Here is a 26,535-nt window from a genome sequence, read left to right as displayed (position 1 = left end):
CCTTGTGCAATCAGACTCTCCTTTGTCTTCAGAGAGAGCACTGCTGCCTCACAGACCTGGCCCTTTTAATGGATGAGTAGCTTCTGAAGAAGCATTGTGACACCCAGATGTGGAGTTCTTTGAAGCTATGCGTCTGGGGAACCATCATTTTGTTACAGTGCAAGGGCAATATCAGAATTTTCTGAGAGTCGGTCATCACAGGAAATTATCAGCAATTCATAGACTTCCCTTTTTGCGTTTGCTTCGGCCTCGAGGGTAATCACAAAAGATTATAGTCTCCATTTCAGCTTTCATATCACTGAAATATTCTTCTCTGCTGAGAGCATGATTGATTTCCAGAGGCCAGCTTTTAACCCCGGCTTTGGGAGGGCCAATCGAACTGCAGTGGTTTGATAACTGCCAACAATTGATGTTGCGATATTATTCTGTTGTGATATTGTTCCCAACTAATTATACAAAATCTTTTCAATAAAGTGATGTATCAACTTCTCGTGTTGTTAGGAATAGGCATTCACGTTGCAGGGAGGCAGAAGGGTGAATAAAAATTTCAAATGAGTGTTGTGAAGGCTTTGAAGGGCCAAGCATCCCGATAGATTGAATTTCAGAAAGCAAAGCAGAATAATTCAGAAACATTTCTGAAAATCTTTATGAGGGGTGCATAGATTCTAAATACAAATGATTTTTGCCTCTTGACATTAAATCTTTTCGTGAATATTACTGAGAGACTTGATGTGTTTCATGACAACTTGCTATATGGTTCAAATGGGCTTTTCTCCATTCTTTGATTAGGAATTCTTAGTACTATATCCATGGCCAAAATATAAGCAAACTGTATGCATTTTTAATTTGGTGATTTCATTTGCCATATTCATTTTTTCTCTTACATATGTGTTGCTCTATTCAGAACATATAGAGACAGAGAGGGCTTTGTGTATATTTGACATAAATTTGGTGAGTAAAATAGTTTTGCCTGGAAGTGACTGCTTTTCCTTACATATTCAGAAGAAAAGAAAAGGCAGTTTAGTTTAAACTACTTTTGGTTTGAACTAGAGCCTCCTTGCAATCACGTTTAGAATAATTACAATAAATCAAATGGACAAATGTTGAATGTCAAGCTGTACCATTAACAGAGCCTTATTCAATAGAGTAATTATCACTGCAGAAAGCAGAGTGAGGCACTTTATTAAAGCTCTTTATTTTACTTTACAACTGTAGTATATTTTGTATAATATAAATGCAGAGACAAATTTAAACCAAAAATGTTTAGCACTAAGAGCTAGTATGTGTACACATACACATTTGTAAAACAGGGCAATAGCAAGATGAACATATGACATAAAATATTTTTCATATCACCTGTCCACAGAACCACTCAGGGACCACTTTCTTAATTAAAGCCCTAAAATGTTAGTGTGAAAAGGTGAACCTATGAGAAGAAGGACTAGTAGAATCAATATTGATATAGCTGTGGCATCCTTGAAGGCAAATTAAGGATAAAACACAAGATGCCCAAACGAATAATGTTTTTACTATTAATGTGCCAAACATTGCATGACACATACTGACATTAATAATTATTTGTTATTTATCAAAAATTCAACTTTAAATGTGCATCTTATATTTTTGTTTGCTGAATCTGGCACCCATAGAAGGAGATTTGGATTCTGGTCTTCCCTGGGGATGCTCAAGCAAAGTCGCTAAAATTCTGTAAATCTTTTTTCATTTTTAAGTGAGAAAGACTAAAATCTGGGGCCCAACCTACCTGCTTTAACCATAACTCAGTTTTCAATGTTTTATTGTATTGAATTTCCAGTTAGGATTCTATTTGCAGGTGAAGGAAGGGGGAGGTTCTGGGACTCAAACTGAAACAAATTTTGTAAAAAGTTTGAAAATGTAGATGATCCCTGACATTTGACCACTGTCTAATGGGTGAGTGGCATGGGGGAATTAAGAGCCCACAATGCTTAGGATTAGAACATTATAGATTTGTTGCTTTTCTAGAGCTTTACCAGTCCTCAACTGTCATGCTTCTTCTTAGTGCAAGGGTAAGAAATGTGTTGTCCTCCATTTGGGGGGAAAATTCCTCATATTCGCTTAGCTTTGCAGAATGAAGAATATATTAAAACAGGTCCAGGTTTCTGCTTTTGTACTTTTTCTTGCTGGAGGGGTTTTTATCTTACACCTTTTTAATTTGTGTCATGGACCTCAGCATCAGGATATATCTGATTAGTTACCAAACAAACTTAGTTTTGACAGAATGGTTTTGAAAGGATGTCAGTTAATGCATTTGGCTGTTCAGGAGATTTATTGATTTTTAAATCAAGAAAGCTCATTACTTCCCTAGTCTCTTAGAAAGCCCTTATGACATTTTTTAGCCCATTTACCAGAAAACAAGCAAACACATCCTTACTTATTTGGATTTGGAGATTTAGCACCAATAGTTTTAAAAACTACATCTGTAAGTATCAGCAAGTAGTCTTTGGTTACTCATATGCCATGTTTTTTTTCTAAAGAATAAAAAATTCTATTTTTTAAAAAATATTTCTCAGACATTTTTGGCACTGATTTTATATTATGGAAGTTTACTCTTGGGGACAATTTGGGGGTTATTTTCAAGTCAGCGTTTAAAAAAGAAAAAAGGAAAGCCCTAAAACTGTATTATCTTCTATCTCATATGTTTGGCTTGTCTTAGCAAACTTCAGAATAGATCTTTTTCTTCAAATAAGCTGTGACCTAATCACCTCTGATGACCTATACTCTAATGAGTCTCTATTTTGTTCAGTATTTTAGACATCTATTGAAAAACCATTTTGTAGTCCATATTCTTGAAATAATGTCTCGTTTTATTTTACCCTGAGGAGACACAATACTATTACATAAATAAAATAGGAAGAACCCAGCCCATTTTATTTAGATTTTCTTGGTAAATCCAGTTCCTTTTTCTAGAATAGTGTACTCTAACCAGTTTTGTTGGTATCTATCTTTGTGGGATATAGTTCATTGTCAACCATATATGTCTTGAGATATTTGTTGTTTTTATTTTTCTAAATATGAATATATCTTACTGATAAATAAAACATAAGTATTTTTAGGACAGTAACTTTTCCACATACAAAAAATATTAATATTATTTATCATCATTTTATTTCTTCTGAGCTATTAAAATTCAGAGTAGAAGCAAATTCTTATTAATTCCCTAAAAGATTCCAAGTAGTTTTTTTATTTTACTTAAAAAATTTGTCATTTTTCTCACATTCCTTCAAAAGGACATCTAATAATATCATATGAATTTTTCATTATGTTATCTTTGAAAGATGTTACAGATCTTTAAAATCCGTATGTATATTTTGATCAAAAATTATTTGATCAAATCTTGAGGACAAAATGAAGACCCTTTCAAAAACTTTCTTTACATACTGATGGAAAAACACTTCTCTTTCCTAGTTATTTCCAGTCACGTCTAAGCATTTGTTTGTTCAAGAAGGGAAAGAAAGAAAAGCACAAGGTTTCCTTAGGAGACGTAATTCAGCTCATTACCTTAATGCTTTTTCCCTACATTGAAAACAGCAGTCGCAATTGGAGTTGAGGGTGGTTTGGGTTTCCTCAATACATCACATTAACCAATTAGACCTTTCAATATGCATTTTTTAACCTGAATATGGATACATATGTGATATAATTTCAATTCTTTAGTTTACTCATCTAAAATTTGAATAGGAACATCAACACCTAAAACACTGCTGGGTATGTGTTCATTAATGACAACAAAGGAAGAATGAACATTCAGTTAAGTCCCATACCCATTGCAGAAATAAGTTGAAAGTCTTATTTGTTAAACTGAACTTTTTGAAATGCTCTTTGATGTGGCTTCTTAAATTACCCAGTAGCATAACTGCAGATTTGCTGCATCACTCTTGATCCCTGGTGGCATGGAAAATCACCAGGCATGTGGAGCCAGCCAAGAAAATGGAACATTTTACATTTGTACTGACCATATTTGTTACATACAAGGTTCTACTGTGAGAATTAGACATTCAGCTTTAGTAAGGTACACAGGTTTAATCTTACGGCGTCTCCCATTAACAAAATACTGTCTGAAAAAGAACTTAAAAATTATTCTTTCTACTCAGAACAGTTTAAAAATTATCTGTCAAAAGCATTACTGTGTTTCCACTAAAGAGAAATGAGATGGTGAAATCACCCATCCATCTGCTTTTAGCTTTTTTGCTTTTACCATTTGGCAACTCTAAAGTTTTAAAAGTGTAAAAGATGAAAAACATTTTGTTGTAATATCTTCACAAGCAACTGTTAGATCTTAGACAAAATATGTATTTATCTTAAAGTCAAAAGAAATAATTCATGGTCATTTTGCTCTTTGCTCACCATGTTTCAGGCCAATTACGCTATACAGAAACCCACTAGGAAGGTCTACAGATGGGTTGTGCCTAGTATTTAGCAAACTCATCCTTAGAAAACTTCTAAAATGGAAATTATTTCAGTTTCCCTTTCTTGTTGGCCATATATTGTTAGTGGTGACTCTGAGATCAGTTGTTGTCTTGGTACTTGGTAGTTGAAGAAAATCCTCTGCAGACATCTCACTGACCATGTTGAAAACTGAGGAGCATGCTCTTTGTCTACAGTTTTTACCAATTGCACGATTCTGGATTCTGGATCGACTTGTCTAAATCATGCAAAGGATTTTTTGCATATTAGCTATGGCTTTACATGTAAAAGTATCTGAATCACAGTGGGTATCAAGGCAATGTAAATGTTTTTAGGAATTATCTGTGGTAGGTCAAATATTGTTTCTTTCCCATTCTCCTATTTGATTTTTTTCATGGTACTTACAATACTCTGAAATCATCTTATTTATTACTTTAGATATTTAGGTCTTCCCAACTAGAATGTTGGATATCTTAAGACTTATTCGTCACTGTCTGTCCAGCTCCTAAAATGACATATGATAGGTAATTAATAAACTTTTGTTAAATGAATAAATTTTTCAGAAAAGTACGGTAAATATAAACAAATTGAAAATAATACACTTATAAAAATGTGATGTGTTGGAAAACAGCGAAAATTCCCAGGAACAGAACTGTATATTTAAAGTCAATATGAAACCCTTAACCTCTAAAAAGGTGGCATCTTTCACTGTTAGAGTTATCTAGAAGAAGGACATTATTTTATGGAAGAAACACAAATCTGTTTGAATTCTGTATGTTTCTTTTTATTCTTCCCCAAAATAAAACCAAGATGGAATTTCTCCAGAAAAGCTACTGAAAAATGCAGACATTAGTCTTCTTTTCAAAATGGATCTTCAAAATGGATCACAGGATGTTTTTTTCCTGACTCTAGTCATCCTTTTTTGTCAATGGAATATACAACTCTAGTTTGATGAATCCCAGAGCTTTTCAAAGGAGGCCTGACAATATGGAATTTAAGCAAAATATATCAAGCTCTCTAAATTCACTTTCTTAAAAGCAGAGGAAAAAAATGAAATGCTAATCTATAGTCTACTCTGATAGCCTGCCTCATCTCTGGGCTGATTTCACTTGTATTTTCTATGGAGAATATTTACTGCCACTAGGGAGACTCTGAAAAAAATGGGAAAAGGTAAGATCCTGGAGTCCCATTTAATTTCTGCAGCAATTAGAGGCCAATTGTCAACCTGCCTCAAAATATGTAGAAATGTACAATATTTTGATAAAATAGTAATAATAGCAATAATAATAATGATAGCTTTATTGAGTCTGGGTCTTAGATATAATGGTACCTGTCTATCAGTTTATGAGGTATGGGTTGTGTTATTTTAGCCTTTATGCCAATTCTGAATGGCTGGTGAACTTTCTGCTGGGATAACTGTATCCCAGTGAAAAAGGGTACACTTGATGTCCTTTACAAGCCATGGCCAGTGTGAGGTTTCAGCAAAGAGCAGGGGATTTTAGAGTGAAGCACTTTTCCAAACATTTGACCCTTGGTTTAATCAACAGTCCGTGGACAGAGTGGCATGCCATTTGTCTTCCTTTCAGCAGCACTGATGGCATTCAGGTGGACCCCTGTCTGGGTGCCCTGGACAGGACAGAAAGTGTCAGCATGACACATCTCAGCTTTTACATATTCCAGATACAAAAATGCAGGTCTCATGGTAGCATGCACTCCTAGTAGAGTGTTCTATGTGGTTTATTTTTATTGAAATTTATGATTTGAAATCCAAAATAGTAAAGTTTTGTGGTTGAACTAATATTGCCAACAATATGCAATTGTTTGTATTTCTTGATCTTCGAGAGAAAAAAAATTGCCTTTGTTATATTTATATCTGTTTTGTTTCTATTCAGGTTTTCAAGGATTTTTAAAAAGTAAAACATTAAGTGAGATGTGCACCATCTGGGGGATGGTCATGATGGAGACTCAGACTTTTGGGGGGGGGGAATGGGCATTTGTTGAAACCTTAAAATCTGTACCCCCATAATATGCCAAAATAAAAAAAATAATTAAAAAAAAAAAGTAAAACATTAACATACAAGCATGTGGTCAGAGTATTTAAATACGAAAGGCAAAACCTTGTTTGAAGTAACTTTAGAGAAATATTGCTCTTCAGTGATGCAGCTATCACTTTTAAATGTGTTGTTTCATGAATATTTGAAGTCCTAATGAGACCCTGTTGCCACATTCTTTTCTATAAGTCTGATATTGAAAAAAGAAGGGATAAAAAAGTTATTCTTGTTATACTATTGTAATTCAATAACATCACAGTTAAAAAGTTGATGCCTAGCCAAACTTTCAGAAAGCCCTAAGTCTCAAAGGTTTAGTAGCTAAGGTCCTCTTTGCAGCAAATCAAGGACAGGTGCAAATGATGACTGCCGCCTGCTAACATGTAATCTCTAGCCCCAGAACATTTTTTTCTGTGTGCAAACCCAACAGTTATAATGGGGAAAAAGGAAAGGACAGCCCAAATTTTATTTATGGCACAAGATGAAATGAGCTTATCCTAAGAATATCAGAAATGGGTCAGAAAGAGAAAAACCAGACCCACTTCTCCAGGAAACTTTTACTTAAGCACCAAAGGGGCCTTATCTATAGTTTATGTAGGCAGCTACCTTCCAGGCTATAGAAGTTCTAGGAACACCCACACATTCTTCCCAAAGCCCATATCCTATAGCAGGGCCATGCACGACACTCATCATTCCTGCAGTGTTCTGCAGCAGGGAACAGCATGCAGAGAGATTCCTACCTGAGTTTGAATCCTGGCTCCAACATCTACAAACTTGAGGGTGATAAATTATTGAACCTCTCAAAGCCTTGGATTCCTCATCTGTAAAAGAATAATAACAGTACCTGCCTCATGTGGTGCTCGTGAAGACTACATGAGATAATCCCTTTGTATACATCCCACTGCACAAGTAAGAGCTCCGTAAATAAAAGCTGCTCTTACTGTGATGTTATTATTGTTATTACACAGCTAGAAAAAAAGAATTAAAAAGATATCCTGGGAAGATAACACATTGGTGTCACTGTTAAAGGGAGGATCCTAGATGCTTAAAGTATCAGAAAATCCGAAAAGGGAAAAAAAACGCAAAGTAGTGGTGGGGCAGAGGAGACAGATCTTTTCGTGGCTCTCATACCTCATTATTTTGCTTAATGACAACTTATTTCCCCAGCCCTCAATTAAATAGTTTGTGCTACTTTTTTTCACTTTTTAACTTTTAAAATTATCCCCTTTCTCGTGTTTGATTCATGTCCCTATCCAGTTTGAGACAGCGTCTTTGAAACATATTAGGCCTCCAGAAATGTTTGCTTGAAATTTTAAAAGTCAAAAATCTGATTTCTACTTCTGTTTAGTAGAAAAGCTAGCAGGGCCTCCCGTATTGCATAAGGGATGAGTGCTTACTGAATGCTTTTTAGAACATTGGTTAAAATAGATCCTCAAGTTTAAAGTGAGATTTTCCTATCTTTTTTTGCTTTATAATGGGGCAGTGCCCAGTTCACTCCCATTTTCAAGCTTACTGGGTGGCTAGTTAAATCATTTTAAGACTCTTACAAAGATAAAACTCAAATTTCAGCCCTCTTGAAAGGTGTTGGGATATTTAGCAAGTTTGTAATTCCGTTTTTTTCTGCCTAAAGTCCCACCTAGCAAAATTATCTAGAGTCTAAATATAATCTAGTAATATGTCAAGTCCCTTGATCACATAGCCCCATCTTAGATTCATCCTACCTTTAGTGCAGCACTGCAGTTTGTTTTTTCTCTGTGTCTAGATTTTATTTGCAGCTGCGTATTTTTATATTATTGCTTATACCGTGCAGAAGTAAATTACTTTTTGGTATACCCAGTGAAAGTAATGATCTTTTAAAAAATTCACACCAGTTTGTAGTCCCCATAATCTTGGTGAATACACAAAGAAATCTGTTTGTTCTTATTTTGATATTGAAAATATGATAGATGGTGTGATAAGGCCAGCTTCATTAATTCATTTTCTAAATACTATATTATAATAGTTAATTTGTCCATACATGGCCTCCAATTACCTCCTCAATTCCTGGTAACAGCCACAACCTCATCTTTCATTTTTATTAGCTACCAGTTAATTGCACTAATAGGTTTTGATTTTCATTTCTGCATGGTTTTCATTAGAAAAGGTGGCAAGTGTTAACTCTTCTTCAGGCTTTGTACTCAAAGAAGAACAAGGAAAATAGATTTTTAAAAAATATTTATGTAATTGTGCTTGCTAGCCTCAAAATTCCAGATGATTACTTCTAACTTTTACTTTTTTAGAAAAGAAGAGGCATATTTGGGACCAATAAATTCAGCGAGGTAAGGAGTATTGGTAGCTAGAGCTATGTAGTAGGGTTTTTTTTTTTTTTTTTGCCTTAAAAAAAAAGCTTCCTTAATAGTATTTCCTGATAAATCATAATTTTCTCAATCAGCAGTTCTTTGCAGTGTGAACTAACATAAACTAATTTAATATGATTATTTAATGAGAAATTTGTTCATTTAAATGTTATATATTATAAGCATTTTAATAAATATTTTTGAAAGCACTTATTCATTTTAACAATCAATCAAACAATTTAACAATCTATGAAATGCCAGTTAAATCTTTAAAAATGAGAATTCACTGTGCAATTGCAATACCTCCAATAATTTACCTGAGTATTCTACACATGAGATCATTATGATATAGATACATAGCTTTGACTATAATAAATTGAATCACTTGCATTTATCACATTTTAGGATTTGTGGGAATGTTTGTATTCATCCTGAATGTTTTATTCATCCTGAAAATTGGTGATTGAATAAAATAGTTACTAATGATTTAGTTATACACACTTCATTATGATTACAGAGAACTGACATTGAAACAGTGGAGGGAAAAATTTAAGTTAATATCAATTAATATCATAGTTATTTTATCTAACTTTTGGAGTACTGTACGAATGCTAAGAAAAATTTAGAAGAAGTCTAATGTGCTATCCATTGCACCACAGAGACCATCAAGAAAAAATTTAGAGTTTTATCAGTTTGTAATTTAAAAAAAAAAAAAAGTATCTGAAAACCTTCTCTGTTGCTGTCACATCTGGATCCCCCTAAAATGACTCAGGTATTTATAGTTATTGCATCAGATGGCAAACACTAAAACAAAACATCAACTTGACAAGTGTTTAAAATATCAGATAAATTGGCGAATGGAATATTCTCTTTTATATCATTTAAAGTCTTCTTTCATCTAAATCATGTCCCCCCCAAATGACATTTGAATGTAAAAATATTAATAGAATTTTTTGATAAACAACAGAAGAAGAGAAAAGAGATTTAGACCAGAATAAAAAGTGTATATTTTCCCCAAACCTATAAGGAAATAGAGAATCAAGAGGAAAATAAAGAAAATCTGTTCCAAGTGAGAAACATGAGGATAAAATTTTGATATGATTAGTGATAAGTCATTCAAAGGATGAAAAGCAGCAAGAGTTAATGTAGCAAAGAAGGGGTAAAAGGTCTGTGTGTATTTGATTTTATGAGAGAAATTAGAATTATGTATATAAACTAGAGAACCCAATTCTAGAGAGAGTTTCTGAAGGAACTTCCTTAGCTTGTTTTTTGGAGAGCAGATGGTTGGGAACTTGCATGCGTTTGTATTTGGAGTGCTCAGCTACAACTCACCTTTCAGGACAGAGAGCTCTCAACCTCTGGAACATGATGGCGTATTTTCGAGCTGATGTGATACAAATGTGAGATTTGAATAAAATAAAGCTGTTAGACAACTAACAATTTCAATAATTTAAAGGGAACATACATCCAAAGATCTTGTTGAAGTTGTCAATAGATATCATGGTTTACTAAAAATTTTGGACTCAATTCTTGTAGTCCTATCTTTTGTCTGTGTTTCTATATTGTATGGGAACAAGTAGGATATGTGCATTTATTTTAAGTGATGAAAATTTTAATTTTTAATGTTAATTTTCAATATATTTCTTGAAAGCAGTAATAGGAAAGTGTACATTAAAACTATGATTTCATGACTATTATTGTTTATGTGATATAGAAGTCTATTTTAATTTAAATCATATTTAAAGAAAAAATGTCAGTGTGTGGGCATGGCAAAAATAACGAAAGTGGTATGCTGAAAATTGGTGTTTGGGAAATATTCATATAGTTTTATCCCATGTAGTTCACACATCACCAGATGGGTAATATTTTTCAGAGCGTGTGAACAGAAATTATCTCAATAAAATGCTCTTGTTTTTTAACTTTACACAACAGAATAGTTTTTGCATCCTGCCAACATAGTGAGGCTATTTTATTTTTTAACCTGTCTGAATTGATTTGCCATCTTTGGAAACTATTAGGAAGTATAGTTTCATATTTTTCAAATGGTTGGATAGATTTAACTATGTGCATTTGTGGATAAAATAAGAAAATTAACTAGGATTTTATTTTCTGAGTTTTTGAGATTGTCTTTGTCTCATGAAAGATTTTTTGTTATTTTTATTCTCATTAAATAAAATATAATACAATCAATTATGACCTTGAAAAAATGAATCCCCAGATTTTTCAGTAATAATACTTTATGTTTGGTAAACAGTACTCTTAACATTTTTTCTTTTTTACTTATTAAATTATCATACATAAATTTACTTTGGGAGGGTGTGTATAGTTCTATGATTTTTAACATCTGTATAGATTTGCATGACCAGCACTACAGTTAGGATGAAGGATAGTTTTATCACTGCAAAAATCTCCCTCTTCACATTTTTAAGTGTCCCAAACCATTATAACTGTTCTTAATAGTAGGAATACATTGTTCTGCTATCTTAGCTTGCAGCAAAAAAATTGGCTCGTTTATTATCCAATGACTCTTCAATCCACCCTCTTTGCTAATGTATTTAAGTTCTTCTAATTGCTAATTTTGCATTTTGTTGATTTATAGTCATGATTAGAGATAGTATTCATTTCTCCTCTCTATCAAATATCAACTAATCCAATCTTAATCTCTAACCTCAGGAGATTTCGTAGATGATGGTGTCAGTGGATCTCTCCTCATTCATGTTACATCTGTTTATAAGTAATGCTTTTTTCATCATCTGCATTGTTTTTTGAACTGCCTCTGGTCTGATGTTAATGCTGGAGATGATTATCTGAAGTGCACAAGAGAATCACTGCTGTATTTCTTTTCATAGGCTCTACAGATAGAGGTGTTTCTTTTCCTGGGTGTTCTAATGGCTTTGTACTGTACTTTTTCTGTTTGAGTACTTTTATCTCTGTGTATTTCTCTGAATATGTATGATATATGCAAGCCAAAAAGGGGAAATTCACAGACTGTAAATCAAAACTTAACTTTATCAATATTTAAACAAGGGTTGCATATTAACCAATGTGTTTTAGGCATTTAAGTGTACAACTGTGACATGCATTTTCAGAGAATGAATTTCAATCTATAGTGCATGAAAGTTAATAAATTATTTTAAGATAAAGATCAGTGTTTTATATGCTGTGATAAGAGCCTGTCATTTATGACTTTGCCATAAATTAAAAATTAAGAAACAAATATATCTGTAATAATTGTCATGAAGGTCATTTGAGATCATCTCAAGTATTACTGCCTCATACAGAGACAACATTAAGTTAATTTTAACCTTGACCTTTGGATCTTCAGTTTTCTTGTTTTATGATTCTTTTAAGGTTTTTCAAAGCTCCTTTTATGGATATGAGATTTCTTGGAATGTGGTGATTCTCCTGTGGTGTTTTTTGTGATATGAATTCAAACCAGTATTTTGTTTCTGTTTTTGTCATTTGTTTTTTTTTTTAACTTCTGGAGACATATTACTGTTGAGTGAAATTCTTTATTATCCTTGTTTAACTGAAAGTTAAAACCTTAAGTAATAATATAGCTACTTTTATTTGCTCACACTATTGTCTATCCTTTGAAGTTGTAAATTGACTATTTTATCATTTGCTCTTCAGATGGATCCTGTGCAAAAAGCAGTCATTAACCACACATTTGGAGTGTCCATTCCCCCAAAGAAGAAACAAGTTATTTCTTGTAATGTCTGTCAGCTTCGCTTTAACTCAGATGTGAGTATCACCTTTTCATTGCTCTCTGTAGTTTGTCAAGCTGAAAGTGTGATTGGTCTGAATATGTACATCTCTTCATATTTACATACTCTGTAGCAGCCACAGCTATTGGTAGCCCCACTTATTTCAGTGTATTAATTTTCCAAGGGATTTGGGCTCAATGTTTAAAATTTAAGCAATAGAGTACAGTCAGCCCTCCATATCCATGAGTTTCATATCCACAGATTCAATCACCCTTGGATTGAAATATTTGGAAAAAAATGTAAAGTAATGATACAACATTAAAAAGTAATACATATTTTAAAACCAGTAGAGGGTAACAGAAAGTGGTTAATATAAAAAATTAATCCCTCACACAGTGGTTCATGCCTTCAATCCCAGCACTTGGAGAGGCCAAGGCAGGAGGATTGATTGAGGTCAGATGGGGCAACAAAATGAGACCCCATGACTATAAAAACTTTTTAAAAATTAGCCAGGTGTGGTGGCACATACCTATAGTCCTAGCTGCTTGGAAGGCTAAGATGGGAGGATTGCTTGAGCCCAGGAGTTTGAGGCTGCAGTGAGCTATGATGATGCCACTACACTCTATCCTGGAAGACAGAATGAAACGGTATCTCAAAATAAAAAAAAAAAAAAGAATTTCTCTATGAAAGTAATCAACCTCACCTGTACCATTTTATACTTAATTGTACCAATTATATTTACTTTTCAAAAATATTTGAATAGTAGAAAATATAAAAAAAGGTTTGAAAATGATATGAAAGTATTTTAAAAAATTAAAATGCAATGAATGCTGAAGAAAACCATTGTTATTACTCTTGATATCAAGTGTTACATTTTATGTGGGCGCCAAATTTTGTTAAATACCTGAGAGAATAATTAATTTACTATGTGATTTATGTTTTCCCAGAACATGAACATACAGGGAAAGCTTCATAAATTATTTTATCTGGTCAGCATAAGCATCCTGCTAATAAAAGATAACAAATAAAGGGAACAAATCAATCTCTTTTATGAAAGCAGATTTTAAAATGTATAAATAAAATAACAGGAGAGCAAAATAAATGATATTAGAATATTTGCAATGCTCAGTTACCAAGTAAAGCCAATGACCAATGTAAATCAGAATCTGAAGGATATCTGATATTTCCTGAGTTGCTTTACCCCAGAAGCCATTTCTCAAGAATATGTTAAGGATTAATGTTTTCTCAAAATACTAAAATAACAAGTATTCATGTTTGCATATACCATTTAGATGATGTTTTGCTAATATACTCTTTTGAAAATATTCTGTATTTTCATTGTTGCGGTAGTTATACAACTGTCTTTGTTTTTCAAAACTCATAAAACTGAATACCTAAAAAAGGAATTCTACTATATGTAAAGTATACTTTAGTAAACCTGACTAGAAAAAAATCACTTATTTAGTTTTGAGCCACAAAATATTTTATAATTAGAAGACACATTTATGATAGAGATGTAACCACTAAATCTATTAAACCACAATATGACTACTAGATTAAATGTAAAATAAAGGACTTTTGTAAGAATGGACAGAATAACAAATCCTGAAACAGATCCAAGTAAATTTAACAGTTTTGCATGGTTATTATTCAACTTTCTACACTTATTTGGGAAATTAAAGTCTATAATTTTATGAATATAAAATGAAAATGTTCACTACTTACCTGCCCACTTACAAAATGAATTCCCACCTGAAGACATGCTCCATCTTTATCACTAATACTGTCACTGCAGCAATGACAGATGATAAAAACATTTCACAATACAATATAGATTTCAAAGTGGAATTTCAAAAATGTTGCAAAAGATGCAGCATTTCATGAAGTCCATGAAGGTAATGTTAGAGACTGCTTAATATAAAGTTGCTGACAAATGACTATTTGCCTGTTAGAAGAGTTAATTTAAAAAGAGAAAATTAACAAAGTTGATGATTCAAAACAAAAGGTTTTGAATATGCAGTGAATAATGGGGGCTTTGGGACAATTATCAGTCCTGAATTTAAAAAACACATATATTTACATGGTTCAAGATCATAGTAATTTTAAAAAATACATTAAAAAATCTATACCATTCCCCTTCTTCCCACCCTCCATGTTGTTCTTTACTTATGACCACTTTTATATTTTTTGCATATATTTCCAGGGTTTGTTTATACAAATATAACCATGAATATATATTGATATTTCCTCCCTTTTCTACATAAAATGTAGCATACTATTTATACTTTTCTTTGCCTTGAATTTTTTTTTTTTTTTTTTTTGAGACAGAGTCTCGCTTTGTTGCCCAGGCTAGAGTGAGTGCCGTGGCGTCCTAGCTCACAGCAACCTCAAACTCCTGGGCTCGAGTGATCCTTCTGCCTCAGCCTCCCGGGTAGCTGGGACTACAGGCATGCGCCACCATGCCCGGCTAATTTTATATATATATATCAGTTGGCCAATTAATTTCTTTCTATTTATAGTAGAGACGGGGTCTCGCTCTTGCTCAGGCTGGTTTTGAACTCCTGACCTTGAGCAATCCGCCCGCCTCGGCCTCCCAAGAGCTAGGATTACAGGCGTGAGCCACAGCGCCCGGCCTGCCTTGAATTTTTTATATAACAATGTATCCTGGAGAATTTTCTCTGTCAGAACATAAAGAGCTCCCTTGTTCTTTTTGTTTTTTTGTTTTTTTATTTTTTTGAGACTGGGTCTTGCTTTGTTGCCTGGGCTAGAATGCTGTGATGCCATCATAGCTCACTGCAACCTCAAATTCCTCGGCCCAAGTGATCCTTCTGCCTCAGCCTTCCAAGTATCTCAGACTAGAGGTGCACTAGTGCATCACCATACCTGGCTAATTTTTCTATTTTTTGTAGAGACAGTATCTCCCTATGTTGATCAGGCTGGCCTTGAACTCCTGATCTCCAGCAATCCTCCAGCCTTGGCCTCCAAAAGTGCTGGGATTACAGGCATGAACCTGTGCCCAGCCTCCCTTACTCCTTTCACAGATGTGATAGGCAAAGATGTCCATGACCTGATCTCTGGAACCCGTTAATATACACGGCAAAGGAGAGTTAAGGTAGCAGATGGAATTAAGGATGCTCATCAGATGATCTCAAGATAAAAATATTATCCTGGATTATCCTGTGGGCCCAATGTAATCATAAGACTCCTTAAAAGTAGAAGAGGGAGGCAGAGGAGACAGAGTGATGTATGAAAGACTTTACTGCCCATTGCTGGCTTTGAGGGTAGAGGAAGGGACCACAAACCAAGGAATGTAGGCAACCTCTAGAAGCTAGAAAAGGCAAGGAAATTGTATTTTCCCCTATGGCCTCCAGAAGGAAACTCAATTCTGCCGACACATCAATTTTACCCAGTGAGACTCATGCCAGACTTCTGATCTCCAGAATTATAAGATAATACATTTGTGTTGATAATTTGCTATGAAAGCAACAGAAAACTAATACCATAGTCTATGTATAGACATTCCATATTAATATAATTAGTTCCTTTTAGGTTGACAGTTGGGTTGTTTCTAATCTTTTGGTCTCTCACATATTTTCATAGTCTATAAACAACAGCACATAAATATGGGTCTCTTGCCTTTAAATCCACAGTTCTTCCTGTTATATTGCCTCGCATAACTTTACTTATTTTCTGAGCATTTATTGAGCTTCTACTATCTGACAAGCACTTTACTAGTCTCCAGAGTCCAGCAGCAACTTTTACTAGCAAATGGTATGAATGAAAATGTTTAAAAATGTTTAAGGTTTGTCCTCATTTAGAGCCTCTCAGAACAATTTCCAGATCTTCTACTCTATATTTTCATTATTCCATACTTTGAGAGGTAGTATGAGGTAGAACACTGGATTAAGAGTCCTTCAACCTGGATTTAAGTCCTAATTCTGAACTTGATAAATCACTTCATTACTGTGGGCCTCAGTTACCTCTTCTGTAATACAACCTAAAATGGACTACATGATCATTGGGAGGATCATTCAAGCTCTATAATTAAAAATCTCTCTTAGGGTGACAGAATATAAACACCTCCATCTTATAAGTGGAACAGCTAAGACACAAAGAATGACTACGAATTGTTTTGTATTTGTGTCATGGGTTGGTTGGGAAGGAGCATGAGAATTTTCTTTCTACACCCAAGAATTGCTGTGGGAGTAGGTTTCACCTTTGACTTGAGCACCATTCAATGCTAGCCATTTTCTTTGTATTGACTAACAGGGACATGGACAAATGTGCACACATAAGCATCTGGCCACCAGCTTCCTCCTCACTGCTCAAAAACTCCGTTGATAATAAAGAAAGAAATTAAATTTCTGAGTCATTCTTAGACTCTGGGCAGTAAAGCCACAAAGTCTGGATGGCAAATTCACAAATGTGACATATACATGTTCGCAGTGTTTAGTAATGGTGCTATAATCTGCATAACTGAGCTCAGAAACTGAGCATTTTTTATTTGGGGGAGAGTTTATTATTTTATAATTACCCTATTTACATTTTAATGTAAGAATTAAGAAGATGCTCATCCTTATTTTTTTAATAACATTTCTAAATCAGCCTGAGACTGAATTGGCTTCACTCTTTCAGTATAGAAAATATGTTTATTGAAAAATCTGGAAGGCAGATTTGCACAGTAAACAGACTGCATTTTGCAGTTCTTCATTACCCATATAAAATGTACCAGGGTAGGCCTCATGCATTAAAATTCAATGTGACCTAGTTTAAGTGTTCTGTAGCCCCCTTTGTCCAGCTTTTATCATCTCAGTAGAACTCCACTGTTGAAAAGCAGAAGGATACAGCTTTATTTACACAATACAGTGTTATGTAAATGAGCAAGCATTAATCACAAACATTTCCCAAATGAACCTTTACAAATTAACACCATTAACTTTGCCAGGAAGCAGGCACTGCAATCCAGGAATAATATGCTTTCCAACTCAGTCCCAGACATTTGAACAAATGTGTGCAGCACTCCAATCCCTAGTTTCTTCTTGACCACCTTTTTTTTTCTGACATGGTGTATATAAGGTGAATGAAGTTGCCCTAAACCTGAATGTTTCTTTATTCTCAATGAAGACGTGCACTGAGACTGCAGTATGGTCATAAATTTGGTAAGCCTAAATGTGAATTTTTACCTTTTAGCTGGGAAGTGCCATTTCTGGAGTTAAGCCTTGCCAGGGAAATAAGCTAAAATGCACTTTAAAAAAATGTTTGAGGCTAACTTTTCTGTTGTTGGCTAGGTTGAAAGTTGGTAGATCCCAAATAATTCTAATTTACATATTAGTATCAATTCCTTGGAGAATAGTAACAGAAGAAACTGTTATTAACGAAAGTAACTGATTCCTACACCAAATCAAATCTTAATACAAAATCATATCAAAATCAAATTCTTAAATTCTTACATGAAAGTAGAGCAATTTGATTCTCTTAACTGTTAAAAAAACAGATTATACTATTTTCTCAGAATTCATTATAAATACTCTTAATATATGATGGAATCCTTTATGCTTTATAGGCAAATTAAAATAAGAGAATAAATTAATAATAAATAAATTAAAATAATGATCTTTTTAATCAAGTTTTATATCCTCTAATTCAGGAATTGGCCCTGAAATTTTGGTACTCAGAATTAATACCACAATTGATTAAGCATGAGATACCATGACCCTAAATGCTGACTCCATAGGCTTTCATTATTCATTTGGAACTAACCCATTTGATTTTTTGAACTTACAGTACTACCTTTTGAATAACATTATAAACTTGGAATCACTTATAGTTCACATTTTCTTTATTTTATCTTGCCTCTGGTTTTGTGATTTTCTTGTTGTTTTTCTTTGTCTTTGTTTTGTTTTCTAGTTTTAGGTTATCAAATATCTCTATCTCTCATTTTAGCCATCTATTCTTTTTGCTATGCTCTATTTCCTCATGTCTGAAGACATAAGGTGATGACCTCATGCCATTTTGTTGATTTCTATTAGAGTGATTAAGTACAAATGGACAGGAAATTAAAGGTTTGCTCAGAAGTTAAAATGGTAGAGTGACAAACATTTGTGTGAACATTTCCGTGAGTGACCTGACTCTCCTATTCTTTACTATAAATCTCTCTCTGAAATTTCAGAAAGTGTCGTTGGACAATCACCCTCAATTCCCATATGACTGCAGTTGCCATGCAAATGATACAGCCTCAGTGCAACCTCACTATGCATTTTGCATCTTTGTCATCTTAGCAGTTTTCATTTGGATAAGGTCATTTAAGTCATGCCCTCCTGGGTCTTTCTGCCCATATCTCTTTTATTGGTTTTAATTTCATTCCCACTTCTAGATTTGTTTAGCAGTTAATATAATACAATAAAAACTCCTGTCTGTCTTGCATAAACCAACTGACCAATCCACCATGTACCATTACATGGCCTTAGTGCTGTCTCTGCTAGAGGCCCTGCCATTCTCTGTCATCCAGCATAGACCTCAGCCATCAAGAGATTAGGGAGAAAGCCATAACTTTGGGTTCCCCTCAGCCACCAGGTCTGACTCCACTTCTCCACCAGCTGTCATGAGGCAGCAAGTCCCTGCAGCAGCTGTGGCTCTTCCTGAGAAATCAGAGCAGCCAGGGAAACAGGAACTCCATTGGACACCATGTTTGAAGATGTCCCTTATAGCAAAAACAGAAGAAACACTCAACAGCAAGAGCAACTGCTTCAGTTTTCTGAAGAATCAAACTTTTTATTTGTCATTATATAACATTCTTGTAGTGCATTCCATATTTTGCTATTGACTGCTTAGTCCTTGCTTTTAACTCTAGAAATTCTGTCTGCATGTCATCAATGTTTCTCTTCTCTTGTGCCCTCCTTTAAATTATCACATTTCACCTTCCTTTCATCTTTACTCAATCTTCTTTTCTTCTAACTCTTCTCTTTTTTTTTTCCTTCTTCTTCTTTCTCTAGCCCAAAAGTACAACAAATACAGTTTTCTCTTTCTTTGATATTTGTAGTTTCTTCATTAAGCTTTCTTTAGCTTAACAACTGGATTTATTGCTTTAAATTCATGGGTACTTCACTTGAAAAGACCTCTAGAAGGTGTTAAAAAAGCCATATTAAGCATGTTATTTGAAACTCAAACCAACAGCATACTGTTAAAAAATTAAATTTATCTTACATTTCCTGAATTTTCAGACACTGTGTTTGATGGTACTTTACCCTAACAGGTATGTCAGAAAAAACTTTGAACATTCATCTTCCAATATTTGATCCTCCCCACCTGACCATCTATCCAAAAAGTATCCACACACGTGTTAACTCTACAGATTAACTGTTTCCTCCTTCATACGCGCACACACACACGTGTAAATATATATGCATAATTACTGCCTGCCACTCATACATATCTGTAATATTTGTCTTGAAAGCCCTTGAGATAGATACCAGCTCCTTTAGTGTATAAATTTATACCATGTTTATATCTACATAATTGTACATTGTATGTATACAATTATGTATAAGGGTGTGTGTGTGTGTGTGTGAGTGTGTGTGTGTTTTCAAGAATACTGGTGCCTAGGCTGGTGTTAGGTTTCACCTATGCTAATAGTGGTCTCACATTCAGAAACAAAATAAGCCATGAAAGTTGATCCTCACAGGAACGTGAGTTTATGATAAGGGGGTTTGGAGAAAGTCACACTTACACTGAACTCTGCAGCATATGATTAAATAGAGAGATGCCACTGTGATAATAATCTCATTGCTGGGCTGGAAACTGAGAAGCTAGTTGCAAAGTTTCCATTTGATGTTCAGCAGTACAAGTTATTAGATAAATGAATCATATTGTAAGTTCGGAAAACCAAGTGATTCTGTCAAGAAAAAAGGTACTGAAAATAGAAGGAATCAATAGCATCAAATGGAAATCAAGACAATGATAGCCTGCTTTTGTCAAACATTTTACATTTTTCCCATAAATAAGACTTTATATTGATTCTTAGGTTTGGAGGGTAGTGAAGCAGATAGGAGGTAATTAAAAGCATAAATCTCAGGAGCTTGGGAAGGTAATTCTCTGCTTTGCAGACAGAGCTGACAAAATGATGAACATTTTTTGCTTCAACATGACAGAAATATAGCGTGATTACAGGGAGCAGGGACATATCGTGCTAAAAGTTTTGTTTGATAGCTGCTGCTTAACAAAGCTCTTAACAAAGTTCAGTCAGCATTTTTGAAGCATATAGTAGTTACTTATTAAATTTAAAAAACTGGCTTTCAGAGTAGCACTATAACACTACAAAAAGTCACAGTCTTTCTTAGCATTACATTATTTTAAATAATATTTGAATAATTTAGGATTGATTTTAAATTATCACTGTAAAAGGAAGACTAGGTTAAAAGTTAAGTTTAAAAAAGTGAGCATTATGATTTATGAAGATTCATCAAATCCTGTAACTAATGGGGAAATTATATAACACACATCATTTAATATTTTTCTGGCTTTTCTTTAAATACATAGATACCTCACATGACTTGTTACTTTACCTATTTATATGTGTTCAATAATACTTAAAAGTAGACCATCAGGCTGATACGATGTTGTGAATAATAAAAAATATGAATGTTACAAGGAAAGTACCAATACCCACCCTCACTCATCAGAATACATTCACAACAGAAAACCGCTAAGTATCTATGATTCATCACCAAAACTGCAAGCTTTGGTAGATTTCCATTAAATATAGGTTTGCTGATCAAATATTCATAACTCCATTGAAAATGTAATTTTTTACATAGGATCTTTTCTGCTATGTAAAATGTCTGTGCTAGCAACTCTTAGTCAAAAGTAAAAGATTCACAAAAGGATTTTTAAGTCATTGTGTTAATAATTTTTTTCATCTAAAAACTTGCCACTTGGGGAATAGACTGTAGAGGGCATGTGTATTTTCCTTCTTCATTTGGTATGGATTTCTTTAATTAAGACAGGTTGTAGAATATTTAATAATAAGATAATGTTTCATTTGATTTTTGTGGTTTGGAGTTCTTTAGCTAAAAAGTTTATTCAACATAAAATTAAGATAGGTAGAATTTGTATGCGGAACACCTGTAGGTTGATTAGTTGGTGGTTTAAAGTTTATATTCAGGCTTTATTTAGAACATACATGATTTCCCATAGCTTGTCTTTTATTCTGTATGCGTGAGTGGGGGAAATTGGCAATAATTTTCACAACCTTTACAAGAAGAAAAAAAGTATTATTTATGTAAGACGAAAACAAAAAGAAGCTAGATGGAATAAAAAAAATAGGCTTGTTTACTCCATTGTTTCCAAGAGCCTAATGTAATATAGTTCACATTCTGCAAAAGAGTTACCTTTTAGCTACTTTCATCTCTCAAGCAGCTCTTTGAATAAAGTGACAGCATTTTGCCCTGGCGGCCAGAGAACTTTAGATATGATGGGTCAGCATTAAGAGCAGTTTTTCTGGAAAATCTAACAGGCTGTAAGGAACTTCATGATGTGTGGCTTGGGGATCAGGTCGAGGGGAGCATATGAGGAAGTATTGCCATAGCAAATTTCTAAAATTTTAAGCTAGGAAGACTTTGGTGGCAAAATGCTGTAGCTAGTGAACATGAGTTCACCAAGGAGAGTAAAGAAGCAGTGAACTTGGCCAGAGACAGGAGAAGAGAATCAAAATAGTTCCAGTCTTGAAAGGAAGATCTGAGAAATACCCTCATAGAACTGGTTATCTAGCTGAGGAAACAAAACTAATACACTTATTAATAGAAACACTGGTGAACTGTGTGATGTTAATCCAATAGTATAAATTTAATTATAAATTTAGGAATGGAGATAGCATGTGGACTGGAATAATCACGAAAGGAAAGTTAGCATTTGATAGATGTCTACTTTCCTGCCCGGCCCTATACTAGGGCCTTCACATATATTATATCTGTTATTTCCACAAAGGTTTTTGGATGAAGTGAAGCTGAGAAAGACTTGAGAGATGGTCAGGATTTGAAGGAGAGAGAACTGAAGAATTATAAAATATTAGAACTAAAATGAATAGGGTTTTTTAAGAATATGGCCCATGGATAGGCTGCAGGTGGCCCATGAAACCCCTAAAACTATGCAAAATTTTGTGTGTCTGCATACCTGAAGTTATGTTCACTTAAGATAGGTGATTGAACGTTCCCTTCTCTCAGAGTGAATGTTTCAGTTTCCTTTGGCAATATATTCTAGGATTTAATCACTTTTAATAGTATGTTATCTTACCCAAATCATAAAAACAAAAAACTAACAAACAAAAATATGAAAAGAAAATAAATTTTGATCTTTTTCCTCTTCACTTCAGTCTTACATTTTAGGGCACATAGATAGTAAGTGTATTCACTATTAGAAAACAGATCTGATAAACAAGGACGTCAGAGAATACATCACTCTGTTAAGGTTCTGACTTTTAGGACTGAGAATATCATTCATCTCATTAAGTCGTATTTCCTTGAGATTAAAAAGTATGCATTAGTTCTAATAAATAATAATTTTATTACTTTATCAGTTGTATACCTACATATTTGACACTCAGTGCAGATTATTTTTAACATTCCCTCCTCTATAGGATGAAGGCATTTTCAGAAATAGTTGTGAAATGTTAGTGTTATGTTCGAGATTCACAATGCCGCAGGACAGAGAGACAGAGTCACTGAGGCTGTAATTATCAAAAGGAGTTTTATTGTCTAGCTCGAGCTAGGATCCGAGCCCCCAGAGTGCCAGCGCAGTGGCCTCTTCTTCGGGCAGGGACCCTCCTTTGTGTGTTAGTCCCCTTTTTATAACTTAGTTGTTTACACACTGGTCATGCATCTGCCCCCACAGTGATTTTTACTTCAGCCTGCCCCTGATAGGCCCTAACCTGTTCCGGGTCCCTAGCTGAGAGACTCAGGTTTCCGCTCTCTTTGTCTTTTTCCTCTGCATCCCATAATATACTCATAATGCCTTGTGGTTAGCAAACTAGCAGTAAACAGAAGCTGGAAGGTGTCTATTGTCCTTATAGCCCAGTATCTTACATTAGGTCACTAAATATGAAATGTCTTATTTTGAATCAAAAGTGTAGTTTATTATATGTCAAACAAGAAGCAGCACAATTAATCAAAATATGCGCCTAAACTATAGGCACAGTTTTGTCATCTTAATGGTAGCTTGTTTATGCCTGCAGTGAAGAAGCCTGGAGAACAAGTGGTGCTGAAATTCCAAAAGGCATTTTCCACAGTTTGTTGAGAATTTAATATTTTTCCTTGCAAGAAGGGGTCCAAAGCCTGGAAGAAGTGGTAGTCAGTTAGTACATGGTCTGGTGAATACTGTGGATGACAGAGAGTTTCCAAGTCCAGCTTCTGTAGTTTGAGCAGAATTGTTTATGCGACATGTGGTTCAGTGTTGTCTTGCAAGAGGATTGGCCTGTCTGTATAGACCTGTCTCAGCTGCTTAATCACAACCATCCTCATCATTTCATCCAGTTGATTGTAGTAGACATCCATTGTAATCAACTGACCAGGTTTCATGAAGCTATAGTGGATAATATTAGCACTAGAGCACCATACAGACACCATTAGCTTTTATTGATGAATATTACTTGGTCTCAGGTCACCCACGTGGCTGATTTTCAAGATTAAAATCACCAGAACAGAACTTCTCAAACTATCAACATACTGTGCGTTCATTAGTCACATCCTTCCCAAACACTTTGTTGATAGTTTGTGCTATCTGCACTGCATAGGTTCTACGAAGGAACTCATATTAGAAAATACCTCGAAGTTTTGACTTACCCATGGTTTCACAAAAATTGCTATAAAAAAATTTTTGAAAGATAATCACAAGCCAAAATGTGTGTTTGAAAGACTGAGGATGTACCTTCACAATAAACATAAAACAAGAAGTGTCAAAGTGAAATGTCAGAGATATCAACTGTCAAACTGAGTACTTAAGGAAATCGGACATTTGATACTTAATAGTCTAAGTCCAATACTACACTGTCTCACATTAAATTTAAAAAACAAATAAAAATTCCAAGTAGTCATATAAAGTGAAATAATTGAAATATTTCAAGTTTTGTTTCTTTGTCTTTAAAATAATCATGCTATCATTACTTCAAATCAACTGTTGAAATGCAAGAATGTGCATGGCACAGGGTTGGCAAACTTGAACTGCATCTGAAATAAATTTTAACTATTCCTAACCATTAGGAACTTACTCTTAAAATAAATAGATGTAGCTAGTGGAGTCACTTGAACTGGGAATTCAGTTGTATAACTACAAGTTCTCTGTACTACAACTTCCATGTAGTTAATTAAAAGATAAGTAAGAAAAGTGTGCTAATTTTAAGTTTATATATATATAAACTCAACTATAACCACACCAGTTGTTTAGAACTTAGAGCAACAAATTTTTTTTTCAGGCAAGAGTATTTTATTACTATAGTTAGAATTCCCAGCATGTAATGATAGTAAAAAGCAGACTGATTTTTAGTCAGTTTTGTTATCATTTTTAAATTATCTACAGACAGTGCAACCCCTTACTTCCTGCACCTCAATTGAACAATCCCACAGCCCCGTCTTCAGTATACCACTAACATTTATTGTTCAATTAATAGTAATTCTAGTTCTGCTTTAAATATATGTTACATTTAACACGGGAGATATGGAATGCTGACGTATGATCACCAAATAGATGCCTTTTCATCTTTAATAATGCCCACTGAAGGTTCTCTGAAAAGTAGCTTTCATTATCTCTGATTTTTTTTTATCTTTGATCTTTGAGCTTAAGGTGATTACCTGGTTTTGCGCTGGAAAGAAATAACATTCTGTATGATGAGAGACACCTATGAAATCCTTTTATATAATGATTTATTTTTATATGTCATGAATTTTTAATGGCTTTTTCTTATATCATTTGAGAGGAATGAAAAGGCTCTTAGATTCACTAAAGCAGGGTTATTTGTTCTAGTTTTGTAATTTAAATTGTTTAAGCCAACAAAATGCCCTATATACACTTTTAAACTAAAAATACTAACAATCTCTTTTTGAGATTTAATTTATACATTTGCACAGATGGTCATGGAAGGAGGTATTCATTAACATCTGTAAATGTGGGGAAAATGATGGATGTCTATATTTGTAAAATGCCAGAATAGAATGACTGAGTTTGCAGATGTAAATTTAAAAATACAAAATTTGAATGTCTGAAAAACATTCTTTTTAAGCTAGCTTTCTAGAGATGCAGACATTGAATAACTGTCTTTTGCATAAATTTCCATTTTTATAAGTTCAGTAAATTCTTATTAATTTGGACTACATTAATTAGGGATTTGTGATCATTCAGGTATAGGCAAATTATACTTTTGTTTGATTCAAATTCTTTCTTCAAAGATAATGCAGATGATTATTGCAAAGGAGGTTGAAGCATAGAGCTTTAGCACACCAGCAGAACCACTTTTTATAAGCATACTTAAAGGACTTAAGGGTGCTCATTAAAATGCAAGCAATAATATAATATAAAATAATTCTTATTTATTTTAACAAATCATTTAAGAATCTCATTTCTGGTAACAGTTATCAACTAACATCATTTCTGCAAAAATGTTCTACTTTTTGGACTTTTTAAATCATATCATTATGGTTCCACCCAAATTAGTCCACATTAATGAGGTTTTTCTGAAATTATAATCATTTAGTAATGTTTAATACTATTGCCTTTTTTAAATAAAATGAATATCTGTGTTACTTGGTTATCATTTCCCTGAAAATCTTTCTGGTCAAGTATTTAACCCAGATAATATCTAGATCTGAATTTCAAGTCAAGCAAACATTGTTTTCAGATCTGAATTATCCAGTTTAGTTAGCTACACTAATAAATTAGCTGAATGATCAATAAATCACTGATTATGTGTTCTGAGAGTCTATCTTGATGAACAAATAATTGAACCATCATATGTAAGAA

At 33.9% G+C, this 26,535-nt stretch overlaps 1 protein-coding gene across 12 annotated transcripts in view; it reads left to right on the top strand.

Annotated features, from left to right (window-relative positions):
* Positions 1-26,535, top strand: part of ZNF385B (zinc finger protein 385B) — a 374,516-nt gene that overhangs the window by 299,146 nt on the left and 48,835 nt on the right. For 10 of the 12 annotated variants that reach the window (XM_012785825.2, XM_076005718.1, XM_012785822.3 and 7 more), the window contains 2 exons: positions 8,771-8,809; positions 12,461-12,571. In XM_012785825.2, the coding sequence (XP_012641279.2) occupies positions 8,771-8,809; positions 12,461-12,571 (150 nt within the window). The remainder of the gene's footprint in view (positions 1-8,770; positions 8,810-12,460; positions 12,572-26,535) is intronic. The other 2 variants (XM_012785829.2, XM_012785831.2) reach the window with 1 other exon arrangement.

Source organism: Microcebus murinus, chromosome 8 (genome assembly GCF_040939455.1).
Source record: "Microcebus murinus isolate Inina chromosome 8, M.murinus_Inina_mat1.0, whole genome shotgun sequence".
NCBI lineage: Eukaryota > Metazoa > Chordata > Mammalia > Primates > Cheirogaleidae > Microcebus > Microcebus murinus.
The sequence above is the reverse complement of the archived record's forward strand: the minus strand, read 5'-3'. Positions and strand labels throughout refer to the sequence as shown.